The 18,835-nt window shown below is 44.0% G+C and overlaps 1 protein-coding gene across 6 annotated transcripts in view; it reads right to left on the reverse strand.

Annotated features, from left to right (window-relative positions):
* MAP7 (microtubule associated protein 7) overlaps positions 1-18,835 on the reverse strand; it is a 135,032-nt gene that overhangs the window by 62,139 nt on the left and 54,058 nt on the right. The window contains exon 1 of one of the 6 annotated variants that reach the window (XM_084776280.1): positions 15,999-16,102. The exons of the other annotated variants lie outside the window; for them this stretch is intronic. Within the exon in view, the coding sequence (XP_084632406.1) occupies positions 15,999-16,020 (22 nt within the window). The 5' untranslated portion in view covers positions 16,021-16,102. Of the gene's footprint in view, positions 1-15,998; positions 16,103-18,835 lie in introns of those variants that run through there. 6 annotated transcript variants of the gene reach the window in all.

The following is an 18,835-nucleotide window of genomic DNA, read 5'->3' on the forward strand; positions in this document are numbered from 1 at the left end:
ATTAAATCAATTAAGCTCAGTCTGTAATTAGAAGAAACCATTTAGATAACTTGGAAAAGAAAAATAATTAAAATTCAACTTCATTAGAATTTGCTTAATTAAAGGAGAAAGAGGTTGTTTTTATTTTAGCAGGATAATACGTTACTTCAAGGAAAATTAACAGAAATAATGCCAATAATTTATAGACTTATTATGTTTTGTAACTGTAAAACAGTAAAGCTTTCACACTTAAATATGAAAATGTAATCAAAGTGAGAAGTGAAAGCTGCCCTAAATAAATAGTGGACTCAGTTTAAAATATTAACTGGGAAAAAAAAGTGTAAATTAAATTAAATCCCAAGGATTGTCTGAAAGCATTTAATCAGTGACACTTACGTCTCACTATCAATAACTAATTGTTCCTCTTCTGTAGTAAATCAGTAACATATTTTTTTAAATTCCTACATAAATTTCATATAAACTTCCCTAAGAATGAGTGGTAGGTACCGAAAGACAGATTTTATCCCAATTCATGCCAGTGGCCACTAATCTTTGAATTTAAAGTTGGGGGAAATTACGGGATAGCCCATTCCTGCCACCCTGCAGCCATCTGCCTCCAGCCGCCTTGCTCTTCAGGCCCTCATTGGACCCCAGCCTCAGCATCTCCCCTTTATCCACATTAGATCTTCCTCTTCTCCTTCTCTTCCTTCTTCTTTTTACAGCATCATCAGGTTTGGAGCACAACTGGCCAGAAGGCCTTACCCATTGTCCACATTCCCACACTAAAATGATGCATCTGCCTGAGAAGGTGTGCATATAGCATCTCACCATCAGCATCACTTGTGGTGCACATACAAGGTCACACCATCAGCATCACCCATGGTATGCATACATGGTCAGGCCATCAGCATTACCCGTGGTGTATATACAGGGTCACGCCATCAGCATCACCTGTGGTGTACATACAGGGTCATGCCATCAGCATCACCCGTGGGTGTACATACAGGGTCATGCCATCAGCATCACCCGTGGGTGTACATACAGGGTCACGCCATCAGCATCACCCGTGGTACACATACAGGGTCGTGCCATCAGCATCACTCGTGGTATGCATATATGGTCAGGCCATCAGCATCACCTGTGGTGTACATACAGGGTCATGCCATCAGCATCACCCGTGGGTGTACATACAGGGTCAGGCCATCAGCATCACCCGTGGGTGTACATACAGGGTCACGCCATCAGCATCACCCATGGTACACATACAGGGTCGTGCCATCAGCATCACCCGTGGTATGCATACATGGTCGCGCCATCAGCATCACCCACCTGCACTTCACATTATGGTCCACTCTCAGCACAGTAGATTCACTGTGTTTTGTGACCGTGTAATGATTTATATTCATTGTTACCATAGCGTACAGAACCACATCCATTTGTGATACATAGTTCAGCTCAACTCTCTCTCATGAAAATGTTTCAAACTGTTCAAACCACCACTTTGCTTTCTTTGACTTTTGCAACACTGCTGTCTTCCCAATTTAAAAAATAATGTTTTTATTAATTCTTTGAGGAGACCATACAGTGCTTTTTGACCATGTCTGCCCTCCCCCGCAACTATCCTCAGATTCATACATCCTTACCCACCCAACTTCATGTTCATTGCCCGCCCCTGCTACCACAGGCTTACTATGTAGCCCAGGCTATCCTGGAATTTACCTTGTTGGTTAAGGCAGAACTAACAGAAGAAACACTCAGTGGTTATCTTCAGTTTTTGTGCATTATTGCCTCCTCGATCCTTTCCCAGTCCTTGGCCTACATTGTGAACTCTATAACTTAGGAATCCCTGCGTCCTACCACAGTCGACCCCGCCCCCCACCCCCCAGTCAGGAGCACTAGATTCACTTGGTTGTCATGGAGGCCGAGGCAGAATGCTCATTGCAAATTCAAGGGCAGCCTGGGCTACATAGTGAGTTCCAAGTCAGCCTGGGCGATAATGTTTGTCTCCCGTTACCAAGAACAAGGAAAAGTGGGGGGAAGAGAGGGAAAGAGATGGGGGAGGAAAGGAGGGAAAGAAGGAAGGAGGGAAGTCAGAGAGGGAGGAAGGCAGAAATGGAAAGGGAAAAAGAAAAGAAAAAAGTTACGATAAGACACAAACCCTCATATCAGGGCTGGACAAGGCAAGCCAGTAGGAGGAAAAGGGTCTCAAAAGCAGGCAAAAGAGTCAGAGGCAGTCCCCACTCCTAGTGTTAGGAGTCCCACAAGAACACCAAGCTACACAACCTCAGCATGTATGCAGAGGGCTAGGTCAGACCCACGCAGAGTCCGTGATTGTCAGTTCAGTCTCTGTAAGCCCCTATGAGCCCTGCACGGTTCAGTCTGTGGGCCATGTTCTGCAGGATTCCCCGAGCTCTGCCTGAGGTTGCTGTGGGTTGCCATCTGCTCCTGCCAGGTGCTGATGAAGCCTCTCTGATGACAGCTATGCTGGGCTCCAGTCTATCAGAATAGCAGACATCACTAGGAATCATCCTCTCAGTGGCTTTTCCCCCAGTCCTGTTTGGGTTTTGTTTTGTTGTATTTGGTTGATCTCCCGGCGAGGCCTGCTCTTTTCCAAAGGGAAATGGAAGAGTGGGTCTGGGGGGAGGGGAGGGGGGAGGGGAAACTGCAGTCGGGATGTAATATATGAGAGAAGAGCAAATAAATAAATTTAAAAGAAAACACGTTTCTAGTATAGAATTAAGATACTTTATGCTCATAGCTGAATGGACTTAAGCGGCTCTTCCCTCCCTCCACATTTTTAACAGCACAGACCTGGAGCAAATGCGGTCTTGGTAAGACAGTAATAAAGCTGTAAGCTTGGGACGCTGTCACAGACATATGTGGGGAGGGGCCAGAGCAGCAGTAGCTCTGAAGGGCAAATCAGGCTGGTGGCTGGGCAAACACCTTGTCAGGATGGCCGGCTAGTTGGGCTGGGCCGCTCAGCTCAGTTGGCTAGGACGGGAGCTTGAAGGGCAAAGCACACGTTTTATGCTGCCTAACCAGCTGTCCTGTCTGTACGGCACAAAATGACAGGTGGGAGGCAGGAGCTGAACAGTATGCGTGTGTGTACACAGCAAGACGCACAGTGAGCAGTCACCAATACAGGCATACTGCAGCGATAATGGCGCTGAGGCTAAAGTCTCCCAAAGGAGACACACACAGGTAGTGAACAGAATGTGCTAAGGACTAGGAGGAAGAGGAGCAAGCCGAGACAGATAATGGGAGTTTCTGGTGTATAGGACACCCATGCTGATTCCAAACGATGTGCCCCGGAGGGAGAGAGGAACAGGCGCTAAGAGCAGGAAGGATTCTGTGCTGTGTGGCACAGGGTGGGGAAAAGGGCGGCCTCACAGCTTTCAGTCACCCTGCTCTTTAAACTTCATTAGAACAAACAGTAAGAACCAGAAGTTTATATGCCTGCTTCACAAAGTGGGGGGGGGGGGGAAGGGTAGGAACTATAGCAACTTAGAGGTAGTAAAGGATTTGGGGAAAGGCGAGTAGATGCTCAGGAGGAAGCTGGAGTCACGCACGGCTCCTTTTGAAGGCTCTATCCTCAGGCAGATAAAGAGTTCAGAGAAAGCTCCCCTCTTCTGGTTGCTCCCCACGTATCTCCCTCTGTCCAGCTAATCCGTATACAGAAACGGCATGTCTTAGGGGAGGGTTCCCTGATGCCATCAAGGCTTTCTTGTGTCACCTATGGCTTGGGTCCACGTGTTATAAAAGCTGGCTCACCAGGCCATGGAGCTACGGGGAGCTGGCAGAGCCTACAGAGGGTGGGCCTCACCCCACTAGACCCAGTTCACTGAAGGCATGTCCCGGGAGAGGAAACTATAAACCTTGCCCCTTGCAGGCAGGTACCCCTGACCCCTGCTTTAGAGTTAGTAGTTTCCTTTGCTGCCGTGTATCTTGCCACAAGACCCAACGCAATGGTGCCAAGTGATCTAGGCACAGGCTGAAGCCTCTGAAATCAAGTCCGAATAAAACTCCCGCCATTTAAGTACGTTACATTGGGTGCCTTGTCATGGTTGTGGAACGTGGACTAGAAAGTGGCCGACCTACCTGCGGACCCGCACCTGTGTTGTAGTAACAAATGCGGTACTTTGGTTTCGGGATAAGAGGCAGAGAGCACTGCTGAGATCAAACTAGAGCAATGCTAAGATGAACGCAGGTCCCACAACTGTTTCCTTAATGCTAACGTGTGTGGGGTTTTAGCACGAGTAGCAATCCATGACTTTGAAGCATACATGTCTTTGCAAACCTCGGGAGAGCCTGAAGACCTGTGGGCAGGGTGTCCCCAAGAGCTGCTACCTCCTGCCACGGCAAATGGCTCTTTCAGTGGTTCAAAGATCTACACTGTAAAGGGAACCCGCCCAGTTTCTTGACAGGGTGTTCTGAATCAAATACAAACCTTTAAGTTTTTTTTTTTTAAAAAATGCTGATAACTTAAAACAGATCCTTACAGATTAAGCCATCAAAGCGTGTCTGTGAACTGCTGGAGAAACGCCAGAGGGCCGCTGACACAGAGAGGCCAGACCTGCTGAACTGCAACGGCAGAAGCCCTGCGTTTCACAAGGCTTTCCAGAGTATTCTGATGTAGGTAGCACCACTGGATAGCAGAATTTAGTTTAACTTCACGTTGTTCATTGTTGACCAAAAAGGACAGGTTTGGGCTTTGGGGGTTAAGAGCAGTTGTTGGCTTCCACTTTCCCTGAACCAGTAGACTCCCAACTGAGTGTACAGTCTTCAGGCCACTCAAAGGCTTTCCACAAAAGCACTTCAATGCTCTAGTGCTTTCAACTTTTTTGGTGATCTGGAAAAGCCAGTCTGGACAGCCTCTCAAGACATTTAGAAATGCATGAGTTAAAACAATTACAAAGTCAATAAGAACATGCTTAAATTATACTTAAAGGTTATCAAGATATCCGAAAGCTTACACTACAGAATTATATTTGCTTTTTTATTTTGATGGTTAAAATCTAGGGGCCTGTGTAGTAACTACCATGATTTCAAAGTAGCCATCAATTCAACCACTTCTTTTGAGCTCTTTGAAACCCTTACAAAACTGAATGAAAACATCTGCCAACTGTAGCTTGTCACCCATACTTGGAAAGTGGCTCTCAATTTCCAGGGGGGAGTTTAGTTAGCAAAAGATGTGGTGATGATGATGACCATGATGATTAATCATTACTTTGTTTGTTTGTTTTGAGACAGGGTTTCTCTATGTATCCCCGGCTGTCCTGGAACTCATTCTGTAGACCAGGTTGGCCGCAAACTCAGAAAGATCCACCTGCCTCTGCCTCCTGAGCACTGGGATTAAAGGTGTGCAGTTCTCACTTTACATTATATGTCATAGTTGCTCTACATTGCCTTCCCCACATAGCCATGTCTGAAACAGGAGATGCTCCCAGGCAGCCCATGTCATGGGGTTCTACTTGTGTCTGCTCTGACACGAAGCTCATTCCCATGAAGCTTGCTGCTGGGCCTCTAGCCTCATGTGGCTGAGGTGAGCATCTGCACAGTACATAAAAGTTGTCTCAGTTTAGCACTTAGAACTTTGTATTTCTTCTGAGCCCCTGATGCTCTTTTTCCCAGTAAAGCAAGTTGAGAACGTGGCAGAGTTTCTCCTTATAACCAGTGTAAATACCTTAGAGACCCCGGAACTACTCAGGGTGTAACTTTCCGAGGACTGGGCTTCATGTGCCATTTACCTTACAGCTTTGGTTTATTGTTTTATTCCTCAAATGCTTCTAATTTATCAAACTGCACACTGTCCTTTACCGAACCATGTAAATATTTTTAGAACACAGAATATCATGAATATTTTTTGAAACTGAAGGTTTCTGGAAGTTTTCATATTTTTAAATTTTAATTAGGTAGAGATTAAGAAATCTTAGTATTTGAATTAAGACTTATACCTTGATTTAAGATTTAATACATCTTAACCTGTAATACTTATTTTTCGGGGGCTTTGGACAGGGTCTTGCTATTTAAGCTGGACTACTTATGATCCGCCTGCCACATCTCTCTGCTAACTAGAAACAACTACAAGCAAACTTTAAGCTGTAATATTTATGGCCAAATTTAAAATTCCCAAAACTGGATGAGTCAGTGACATTATTTTGAAAAGAAAAACATGCCAAAGCACTTGGTGCTTTAAGAAATCTGAAAAAGCATTCTTGTATTCTTCTTCATTTTTTTTCAAGTATTATGGGTTAGAGCCACGGTCTCATGCCTATTAGGTCCAACACTGGACTGTAGACACATCTGGTCCTCAGATTTACCTTTATTTTTGAGACAGGGTCTCATTATGTAGCTCAGATTGGCTTCAAACTTGTGACCTATCTCAGTCTCCCCAGGATCGCACATCCAGCCTACAAATTCTTTCTTTTTTTTTCTTAATTTAAAATTTGTCCCAGCACTCGGGAGGCAGAGGCAGGCGGATCGCTGTGAGTTCGAGGCCAGCCTGGTCTACAAAGCGGGTCCAGGACAGCCAAGGCTACACAGAGAAACCCTGTCTCGAAAAACAAAAACCAAAACAAAAATTGTATTTGTTACTATTGTCCAAGGGTTTATTTCTATGAGCATGACGTATGAGTGCTGGCACACGCTCCACGGCACACATGTGGCGGTCAGAGAACATCTCTGTGAAGTAAGTAACTTTTTTTCTCTTTCCATCTTTACATGGGTCCCAGGGATCAAACTCAAACCAATGACTTCATTCGGCTTTGTGCTGATGAAATACAGTGATGTCAAAATGCTGGCTTCTCTTAAAAAAAAAAAAAAAAAAAAAGCAGGCATGCCTGGGAAGTGAGAAGTAAGCAGCTATTCTGAGCCCACGAAGGAATGAACTGGTGTGGGAGTTAGATAAGAATGCTCCGTGGTCTCGGGAAAAACACTGCACACGAATGTAGCTTCAGATGAGGTCCCTTAAAAAACAACATGGTTATATAAATGTCTCTGCCATGACTCCTGCTCAAGAGGCTATAATTACTGAAGGATTATGAAATCTGATGAAGGGCTCCCATTCCACAAATCGGTATCATAGCAACGCTTGCCAGATACATGACCCAAGGTGAAGAAGAAAGAAAATAACAAGTGATTCTCTTATTAGTGGCCAAGAAAAACATGTTTTATCGTCTTTGAAAAAGCTCCATGCGTTGAAGGGGACTATAAGAAATTCTTCCCCATATCCATCCATCTACTCACAGGATGCCTGTGTGTGACAAGCAAGGCACGGGCCACCCGTGATGGTAGGCAGAGCACCATGACAACAGGACACAGGCACTGGCCTCAGGAGCGCAGCAATGAAGAACAGGCCCCGCTCAGCAGGAAGGTGAAGGAAACAGCTCCATGGAGCGCGAAGGCATCACAGGAAGCTGAGTATATGGTGCTATTATAAGCTATGGAACATGTTAGGGCTTTTGCTCTTCTTAACAATACATGCTAACTAGAAACAACTTACAACCCAGCATTTATTCCATGGAGGTCTTTAACTTCTTGAAGTAAGAATTTCTCCTTCATGATCTACTAACGTATATTTAAAACAATGTAATTTCTACAATGAAATAACCTCTACCTATCTGATCAAAACAGTAAACATTTACTAATACAGAACCAATTGGATATTTTAAATACTGTTGTCAGAGTTGTTGTCATTGCCGCCTTCTTCTCCTCTTCCTCTTCCTCCTCCCCCTCCTCCCCCTCCTCTTCCTCTTCCTCTTCTTCTTCTGCGATAGTGTCTTTCTAACTTTTCGAGCTGGCCTCAAATTCTTGGGCTTAGTAGCTCCTAATCATGTGTAAGAGAAACTTTTTGGTATAGACGATACTGCTTCAAAACGGTGGCTAAAATTTCTGAGGAGACATGAAATGCTACAAATCAATATTCTGTGTTTTGAAGGTGACTGATAACAACATTTAGAACACCCCAAGAGAAAACACTATTAGAGATAAGAATACGCAGCCCCAGGCTTTCCCTCTCTGGCGTAATGATTACACTGAACTGATCTAGGGATAGAGACATCTCCTTTTAACAACAGATGAACCTCTGTAGGAAAGCTTGCTGCTCAGGTGACCCTTCTCTGAGCCAGACACTCCTAAATCCAACAGGTCTCAGTCTTATTCGCCTCCTGATGAGCTCAGCTTCTGCAGTCCCCACAGGGCCCTTGGGGGGCGGGGGGTGCCTCACACTGAAGTGCACTCTCCCTCGTATCATCCGGAACACACTGGGTAAGTATCAGACAGGCCTTGTTTTCTGTTTAATCTGCGTTTTGCTACAATGAATCCAGAAAGGGAGAAGGAAACTTTGTTTTCCCTTCCTTTACTGCAGAGCTAACAAATAGCTCAAAATGCACAGAGGCAGAAACCTCTCTGTTTTCCTCAAGGGCATAATTTCCAGCCATTGTGGTGACAGCTATTGGCGGTAGGACCCGTGTAAAACACTCAGCATACTTCAACGAGGTTAATAATTAATAAGCATCCTATGTCATTAATTTATAATAAATCCAAGCTGCCTCTGCATTTTCAAATGCATTGCTTAGGATTTTGCCCTCCCTGCGTTTGCACTGTCATAACGTGCCTTCTGAGAATTAAAAGCTGGCGGTCAGCGAGAGTCTGGGGTCTGGAAGCTCTTAGGAGCCCTAACTACTTCCATTACCTGTAAAGGGCTTCTCTCACTGTTAGAACACACAAGGAGGCTACTTCCTGCTACAGACAGGAGAATGGTGTGTGATTATGACTAATTGCATACAGTTGGCCATCAGTATTCCCAATATCTTTTAGTGAGCTTGTTTGCTCTTCTTTATGTTGGCCTGGAGGCAATGGGGACATAAAATATTTTGACAGAGTTTGCTAAATAATATGAACTTTTTAAAAAAAGCAACAAGTAACACTGAAAAAATAATTCCAAATGTTCAGTTAGTCTGTTTATTACCAGTTCTGACTCCAACAAACACAGAACAGACTAATTAATTTTCATTCTGTTTTGTTTTGTGTTTTTGAGACAGCATCTTGCTGAGGCCAACCTGATACTTATTATACAGCTCAGGCTGGCTTCAAACTCAATCCTCCTGCCTCAGCTGCTTGAGAGACAAGATGACAGGCCTATGCTATGCCATTGTGCGCATGGTACATGGCTCCTACCACCAACAGCTGTCACCAGAATGGTTGGAAATTATGCCCTTGAGAAAAACAGAGAGGTTTCCTACTCCCCGCATTTTGAGCTATTTGTTAGCTCTGGGGTAAAGGAAGGGAAAACAAAGTTTCCTTCTCCCTTTCTGAGTTCATTGTACCAAAAGGCAGATTAAACAGAAGACACAAAGAATTTTGTGTCCGCTGAGAGGACCGAGCCCTTCTTTTCTCTGTGTGAGACTTCTTACTTGTTACCTGCGTATAACATGTATGTCTTGTTTATTGTTAGTTTAGGACTTCAAAAAACAGCACAACTGTTACTTTTCAATACTTTACCGCTGTACTTATCCAGCAGCTTCTGAGTAGTCCTTTGCCTACCAGGAACGCAGAGCCCCGAGGCTCTTCCCAAACCGCCAGCGCCTCTATCAACAAGTGCCCGTTGGTCGGCTTCGTTCCAATTCTGAGCTAGAAACGGTCAGCCATTTCCCCCCTATCAGAATCACTCCTCATTTGACCCAGGCTGGACTACAACTTGCTGTGCTCCTCCTGCCTCAGCCCCGCAAGTCTCAAACACACCAACAAACAAATGTAAAAAGTAACCGGTCTGTGAGAGACACGTGGCTTATATTCAAAGGGTTCAAATGTTGGAGGTCTGGTCCCTATGTGGGGTTAATGGCAAAAAAAAAAAAAAAAAAAGAAAGAAAGAAAGAAAGAAAGAAAAAAGACATTCTATGTATGTTCAGTGCAGATGCAATTTCTTTAAAATATATTTTGATCTGTAATGGGCTGAATCCTCAGATGCAGAAAGCCTACAAATGCGGAGGGTCAAGTGTATATGACGTGATCAATACCTCCAGCCACCACGGACATGCACTAAAATCATGGTGGGATAGCAGCTCATACTCAGGATGGAGTTTTTAAACCCAAAATATCAGAAATGTTGATGAAGATGGAGAAAAACTAGAACCTTTGTATACTATTGGTGGGAATGGAAAATGGGTACAGATATTATAGAAAACAGTATGGAGGGACCTAAATTTTTTTTTTTTTTAAAGACAAAGAAACAAAGAAATACCAAGCAAGCAACAAATACTAGCACCAGAATTATGGTCCAGAGAGCTGGAATCAGGACCTCAGAGAGCATCTCTGTGCTCAAACGTTTTCACTATACATGGCTAGGGTCAGGATGCTGGCACAACTTAAATGTCCATTTAGTGCTGGGTAGCTAGAGAAAAGATGGCCGGAGGAGGCAGCAGCCCAGGTAAGCTTGGAAAGGGTTTTCCTACGAGAAATGTCTGAGTCACAGGACAAACTGCAGTTTGAAGTCACAGCAAACTCACAGAAGCAGAGAAGGTCCACTCTGCATATCCCTGGCTGTCCTGGACTTGCTTTGTACATCAGGCCGGCTAGCCTCGAACTCACGGAGGTCTGCCTGCCTCTGCCTCTTGAGTGTTGGGATTACAGGCGTGCGCCACTGCGCCCAGCTGCTATTCATCACGTTTAAAGATTCAGCTGTGCTACATGAGTCAGTTCTAGGGACCCACTGCTGTTCAACACTGTGCACAGAGCTAACAGGACCGTATTATACTGCAAAACATCAGGGGCTGATCTTATGTTAAATGTACATAAATGCCATAGGTTAAAAACAAACAAAACACAGGATGGGAAAATAGGTCAGTGGTGGCAAATTTGCCTTGGTATATGTTCCTGAGCTCCATTGTTAGCACCGCAAAAACAAAAAACAAAAACAACAACAAAAAAACCAAAACAAAAAAAATCAAAAAACAAAAAAAAGCAACAATCAAAATTATAGTATATTATAAAAGGAAATTTAGTAATATCTGTTCACAGACATTATAGACTCTACAATCCCTCTTCTAAAATGTTACCTTAAGGAAATAATGTAAAGCATAAACAATCTTTTTATATCTACAGGTGGTCTGTTAAAACAAACACAACTGAGGAAAAAAAAGTAATAGCCAATGGGGAAGTATCCCTTCATAAATCATTTTACGGCCAGCAACATTAGAGCACCGAGAGGCAATGTTGTGGCTAGTAACCAGATTACAATATGCACACCGATGCCGAGGGCGGATACATGAAGGCTCTTAAAGCGGCGCTATGGTGACAGGGTTGTGGACAATGGCTCTTTCGTGTTTCTGTCAAGGGTTGTGTAGTGATAAGGTATATTTTCATAACCTGAGATAAATCTGAGAAGCAGCATTCCTTTAAAAAGACAACTGAAAAATCGACTCACCTTTGCCTTTTAAACAGACTTAGATTCTCAATTTCCTACCTAAAATTCACCCAGACCATAAAAGGCACAAAGAAGCAAGTCCACTCTGCAGTGGGCAGTTTTGTTTTGATGCTTTGAGACAGGGTCTTGCTACAGTGCGCGGCCTGGCCCCGGCTCCTGCTTCTCTGCTGTAACTGCCCGGGCCAGTGCTGGGATTACAGGTGGGCAGCGGGTTGTCACTTGGAAAAACCGTCCCATTTCTTACAGGTCAGAAGGCTCTTCTGTGCTGCCTTTACCCTCCAAAAGAAGCAAGTTTACAACCTGCCTGGTTGTGACATAGAACCTAGCCTCACCCACTGTCACGGGCGACTTCACCTCATCTATTGCTGTTGGCTACGTAACTGCTAAGTACATACCATGACGGACGCCACGCCCCAGATCTGTTCTGGGGTTTAAGAAGGATCAACTGCTGTAAGCCGGAAGCACAATTAATATAATGAGGAACACAATCCTTCTGGATGCACAAGACCACATTATTTGATTTCACACCCCAGGTGGATATAAGGCTTAGGCTCTTTCAGTCAGCTCAGGTGCTGCAGTTATAGATGGCAAAAGCAAAGTCCATACAAGCACGGTACACTCTCACATGACTAAGAACCACCTAAGTACATGGGCCCCCATCTGGCCACAAGCACCCACTGGTTGTGTTTTCACTGTTACTATTTTTTGTTTTTGTTTTTTCCCCCAAGTTAGGGTTTGTCTATACAGTTCTGGCTGTCCTGGAACTCACTCTATAGACCATGCTGGCCTTGAACTCAGAGATCTGCCTGCCTCTGTCTCCCAAGTGCTAGGATTAAAGGCGTGTACCAGCACCAGCTGCCTGGCCATTAACCTTTAAACATACTTAATATACCTTATGAGCCTATAAAGAATATTTAAGAGGACTCCAAGCTCCACAGTTGGTAAGGATAAACTCTCACACGTAGAAAAACATAAGTACATAAACATGTTTCTTAGTTCTTGGTGATCTCACTTCACCCAGCTCAGGTCCCTGGATGATGCATTTCTTTTCTTTTTATATTGACTATGACTGACATCACACTTTCATTTTGCTTCCACCTTAAGTTGGGAATTTTGATTATCAGAAAAATATTATAAAACTGAACCTCTCAGGGTAAGAAGCTTTCATATTGGCTCCAGGGATCAAATCCTGGGCTTCCCACTTGCCAAGCATATACTAGACCCCTAGCCTTAAGAAGTCTTAAGATGTTACTTAAAAGTGTTAATCTTTAACTTTATGAGGGTTGTTACAGAATTCCACGAAACCTTTCATTGTTAATATTATATCAAATCAAGTAAGCAGAAAGATTAAATATTAACTTTCACTTTCTTGGCCATTTGTCACATTACTTGCTCTTTGGTCATGCTATTTTGTTGTTCTTGAAGACATAAGAACATACTTGTATAACCTAACAGATTACAGTGCAGAAATGGTCTGTGGTATTAACTTTTAAAATGGAATAGGACTGAAGAAAAACAATTTCTCATTAAAAATCATGTCTTTAAGAATTCCTGTGGATATTCTGAAGTAAGGTACATATCAGCAAACCTAACGATTAGTATCATGGAACTTATTTATACACACGCACTTGTCAACACATGATCAGGCATTTTAGATTTCGCTGAGCAAAATGTCTCTGGTATTAAAAAAAGCACAACTGTTCTTATTCATGACGAGTAGTTACATATTAGTTGTTCACAAGTGTTAAAAATCTGAAAGTTTGAAAGACCTGCCAGTTTACAGTTCAATAAAAACTTTATGTTCCTCCGAGGTTGTAAAATGAGATACAAATTAGTGTTGTTATTATTATACAAGGGCCTGAAATTCAGCAGTAAAATTTCAGTTGTGAGAATCACTCCTAAATAACAACTCAGTAAAATGCCATTAGAATATTTTAATGGCTTTAATTGGATGTATGATTTTCACCTAGAAGATAGGTGTTAAGTCTTGGAATTCGACATGGTACACACCGTCAGGTTATGTGACAACATGTGCCACTACCTTGTAATGGCCCTGGTGATTGAGTCTCTTCCTCTTCCTTTTTTGCTATCTCATTTCTAGAACACACACTGAATGGCTGGACAGCTGGAGGATCCAGGAGCAACACACAGTTAGTTCCTAGAAAAAGAACTTTAATTTCTGTTCCTAATTCACCCCTCTCAGACATTACCTCCTTTGAGTATTTGTGTTTTGTTCAGGAGAAGTAAGTTAAATCACGGTTAACCTAGCATACTTTGAAGTCTTGGAAGATACAGTCAGTGAATGATGGTGCTTGACACTTTCAATTTCTACTGACAAACAAAACAACAATAGCAAAAACAATGCTCCACTCATCTCAGAAATGCTTCGGGGAAAGGGGCGTGGCCTCTTCTGCTTCCCAGTCCTACTGGAGGCTGAGGACAAATTCACTAACTTACTGGATGGATTGGGCAGGAGTGGGGGTGGGGGTGGGGTGGGGGTGGGGCTGCCAGCCTTTGGGGGCAAGACTCCAGGAGCTCCCCTCCCCTCACTGTGCACTGGGTGCTGGGAAAGTGGTGTGAGCTACTACACAGACCAGCAGAGGGGCTGGATGTTTCCGACTCTCTAGTCCCTGACTGTCCCTTTCCAGGTGGCCACTGCACAGTTAGAATGAAACGGGTTTCTCCCACCTGTGCGCATGCCCAGGGCTGAGCAGAGGACATGCATAGCTGTATAATCTGCTTATCCCCTCTCTAAAGCTACGGCCTCACACTGAAGCCTCGGTCCATGGAAACACATGGCTTCTGTGTTGTGTGCTTCTGCGGGGTCTGTGCAAATGAAAAGAAGGAAAGGGAACAACAGGACTAAAATCCAACGTCATATAAGAATTTATCTAGGGTATTAAGAGTTCTCTGGCTTAGCCTCTACCTCTCTCCATTTGAAATCTATCGGCTGGAAATGTATCCCATTTCCTGCTGAGGCAGTTGTAGTTCATCTGATGTTGGCAAACATATCTAAATAAAATGTATAAAGTGTCATATCTGAATAATGAGACCCTCTGTGTATTCATCACTGTCTTATCCTAAGACATGATAACTCAATGTAAATCTAAGGGTCAAACAGGGGGCCGTGAACACGCAGAAAAATCTTCTACTCCTGACTCCGCCTCCCACCCTGTAAATGTACTTTTTACGTAGAAAGCTGTATCTATAAAATACAATCAAGAGCAAAGAGAATGTGAAAATTAGTTAGCTGACCATATCATACAGGAGGCATTTTGCTTTACTTTAGTAGATGTGGAAGCCTAAAATCTGAGATGATCCATTGTACAACAATACTGACACGATCACAGAATATAACATTTTTTGTAATTTTGATTGATAATTTTCTGACATCTCAAAATTAGCAAATGTCAGAGCTAAAAGGTAAGCGCAGATCAAAAGTCAAAGCTTTTTCAAATATGCTGCCCTGATTCTATATTTTTAAATCAGAAAGTGTAAATAACTCTTATTCAGACCGTGAGTTATGTCCTAGTGGCTGTTGGAGATTAATAACTACATAAAATTCTTGTCTTTCCCATAGTGAGTGTTTTACAGTAAATATTATAAGTAATACTTATGAGATATATTTAAACGTAGCAAGTTCTTCCTTACTCTCCAAATTTAAGCTGGGTGAGCATCTACCAGAGAAACTACCTGAGAAGAAAATAAGGTGACAGAAATAGCCCTTCCAAGTAGCAGCTGAGAACCCATGTGCCACGTTTTCTCTGTGGCGCCCATATGAAATTGTGTTCACAAGCCAAGACAAGGAAAGTTATCTGGTAGGAAAAGGTGAGAGGGAAATGCAGGCCATGTTCCTGAAATTAATAAAAGAAGAAGGTAGAGAGAGAGAGAGAGAGAGAGAGAGAGAGAGAGAGAGAGAGAGAGAGAGAGAGAAAGAGAGAAAGACACACACACACACACACACACACACACACACACACACACACACGGGGGGGGGGGGGGGGGGGCGGGGCGGGTAGTGAGACAAATACGACCCTTTCTAGTAACAAAGGCATTTGCAGATATAACTCGACAAAGAAAAGGAGCTGTTTCCCAGCCCTCCCTTTCTGATCCATATGGAAATATTAGGGGCAGTTAAGACATCATCAACGACGTACCAAACATTTCTTCAGATGGTGGCTTAACTGTGCGTGTGGTCTGCTGCGGACGTGCAGTGCTTTAGGGAGAACCCACGGGTGGTTAGGGCTCTTGTTTTTGTTTGTTTGTTTGTTTTTGTTTTTGTCTTTGTTGTAAGAAAGCATCTGCAACAAGGACAGGGAAGAATGGCTGAAGCAGCCCGCAGGGCTCCAGGACATGACAGGAACACTCACATCAGTTACATAACACAGCAAAGACAATTTTAAACCCCACTCTGCTTTCTAAAAATATCGAAACTTAAAAAGTTCTTTCTCATTTGAGCAAGTGGATCTAGTAAGAACCTTCCTACCCTGCCACCACCTGTTAAAAACGTTAATTTGTCAAAACTGGCCAAGTGACCACTAAACTCCTACGGACTCTTACTAAGATTTTCATGACGCACTTGAGCTGGGAAACTTACAGTCCATTTCAGCATCTTCCATCCCAAGACCCCTTCTCGAATACGCCGCAACATAACTGCATGGCTCCCTCCTCTCGCTTTGGGTCCCTCAGCCCGGCCAGCGCCAAGTGGTCAACAAGAGCTGCTTATGGCACTAAGATCCTCTCTTAGAGCTTGAGGTGCAGTCGGGAGAAAGAAAAAGGGGTGATGAGGCCTCTAACCAAGCAGCCCTGCTCACTGAACCAAGTAAAAGTTCTGTTCAAAAGAATCAGTGAAGCTCACAGGAGCCTGGGCTGCAGGCTGGGAGGCCTTTCCTGGTTAAAAAAAAAAAAAAAGCCTGTGAAAAGACAGTAATCTCAGGGATGCACTGGCTGGGGGCAGGGAGTCCTCAAACAGGCAGTGCATGAAGCACGCTGAAAAATGAAATTGTTGATTAAAAGCATCTGTGCGTTGCTTTCTATTTCTCCCGGCTCTTTTGCCTTTTGGTTTGGGGGTGCACTAACAATGGCATTTAAGTCCTCCAAGGTCCCGACTAACTCTGTTCCTGTACTAGAAGCATCATTCAGACTCGGTCATGCAGAGAGACCTCTGTTCTTCCGCCCCTCTGCTGCTGAGGACAGCCATGGAGCCACTGAGTCACCATCGCGCCAAGGGAAGCTTAGCTGGCTTTGTTCTAAGGAATGATGAAAGTCTTCAAAGAGATACAAACTCTAAAGCTCTAGAATATTCTGCACTGGTTGTGCACAGGGCCTGAGAATCTGCTGCAGTCAGCGGGGAGCCACATGGAACTCTGGGTTCAGTGCCTCTGCTGCCATTTTGCTTTATTTTTTAATTTTCTCTCTCCCTCCCCAACCCCATCTCTGATGGTATTTTAATTACAACATTTCTTTTCTTCTCTTTCCCCACTCCAAACACTTCCATATACTCCTCCCTGTCCCCTTTAAATTCATGGCTTCCTTTTTCATTGTTATTATAAATATAAACAGTTGAATACTTCTAATGTAACTTGCATGTATACTTTCCGGGTTTGACCATTGAACACTAAACAACTAATTGGTGTGTCTTTCCTGAGAAGGGCCGCCTCTCCCCTCCCCAGCTTTACTCAGCTATAAAGAGGTTTTTGTTTTTTTAAAAAGACAAATGTTATTTTTATTTATGTGTTTATGTGCCTACAGAGGCCAGAGATGGAGTCTACCTGTATGTAGTGGTTGTGAGCTGCTCAGTGTCCTCTGCAAGAGCAGTATATACTCTTAACCACTGAGCCACGTGTCCAGTCTCTCTTTGCTTTTTTCAGACAGCAGCTCACCATGTAGCTAAGGCTGGACTGGATGGAACTTGCTATGTAGCCCAGGCTCACCTTAAATTCATGAAATTCCTACTTCTGTCAATCCAGTGCTGGGATTACAGATCTGAACCATGATGCTGAGCTTTACAGGGCTTTTGGGTAGAGGCATAACAGAAAACTTATACATGTGACGTGGAGTTCAGAAAACTCTGATTAAAGCCAATTAACCTGATGAATTTCAGTTAGCTATGGGTCCAACTTCAAAAAGGAGACTTGGGCTTTTAGAAGAAAGTTATGTTGAGTGTCTCCCAGTGACGTGGCTGGCCCCAGTGAAAGGCTGGGTACCGTGGTTTCTAAGATGGAAGAGACTCAAGCAGACACTGGACTTGGCAATGAATCATTTATGAAGCCCTTGAGAGGACAGATTATTGAGCAGGAGCCGATGGGGTGCAGGCTTCTCGCAGTGCACCCCAGCCCGCTCAGGGCCCACCATCGCAGCTGCTGCTATCACTCTTGCCCCCAGCTTGTTACGCTGTCAAAACCAGCTTGCACAGTGTGGACAAGTTCACTGATGCAGGGTCTCACAACCCCAGGCCACCGATCTTCAGCCTGGAAAGTCCTGCTGTGGAGCTCAAACTTAATGATGATTTACTTGGGGTCAGATGTCATCCGGAGAGCTTCACACATGTGGGCTGACCTGTCTGTAGGTCAAGGACGCCTGTAGGATGCCTGGGCAACATGGAGACAGACTACCATGGAAGTTCGTCTCAAGTCCTTAGATTCAATCAACTTCTGGTCGAGCACACTGTGGAAGAGTAGCATTGCTTAAACAGCACAGTCTATTCACACTGCAGTAGGCACTGTAAGAAGTGTGGAATTACTTAGAGTATAGGGAGAGATGCATGTGGAGGGTATTTGTAAATAGGAGAGACTGCAGGGTCCCCTCTAAGGGTCAGTCTCTTTCTATAACTCTTACACCATCCTCTGGTGCAGCATGTGCTCTTGGCGTAAGGCGAGGCCGAGCATCCCAGAAGCATTTGGGCCAGGATGGCCTGCTGATGGGAAATGACTGGTACCACAAGGAGGGAAGAAAGGGAGGGACAGGGGAGGACACTGTGGACACAGCGCTCCACTCTTTCCTGAAAACAACAGTGTTTTAACTAAGCGCTGATGCGTTCCCGCAGCAGAACAGCTGACGGTCAACAAGAGGAAAGAGAACAAAGGGCTTTCTATGGGACAAGTGGCTGCAGGAGACGTCTATGCCCGGGACACAGCGGTGGGTGCCGTGAATGACTCATCTTAAGCTGCGTGGCACGGAAAGCGGTGCAGTCCTGGGAGTAGCTGTCCTTCTTGCTACTTCCTCAGGCCAAAAGCCCTGGCTTATCGCTCCATTTTTGGCTTTTCAATGTATTGCAAAACTATATCGATGGATGATGTTGACAGATGAATAAGGGTCAAACTGGTAGCTTACTATTTAAAGGGATGGAAATCACTTAAGTAGAGATTAAATGTACACAAATCCCAATAAGCTGTGAGGAAATAAACAGTTTATGAGTGATCTCTAGCAAATATA

Source organism: Acomys minous (assembly GCF_964271855.1).
Source record: "Acomys minous genome assembly, chromosome: 3".
NCBI classification, from domain to species: domain Eukaryota; kingdom Metazoa; phylum Chordata; class Mammalia; order Rodentia; family Muridae; genus Acomys; species Acomys minous.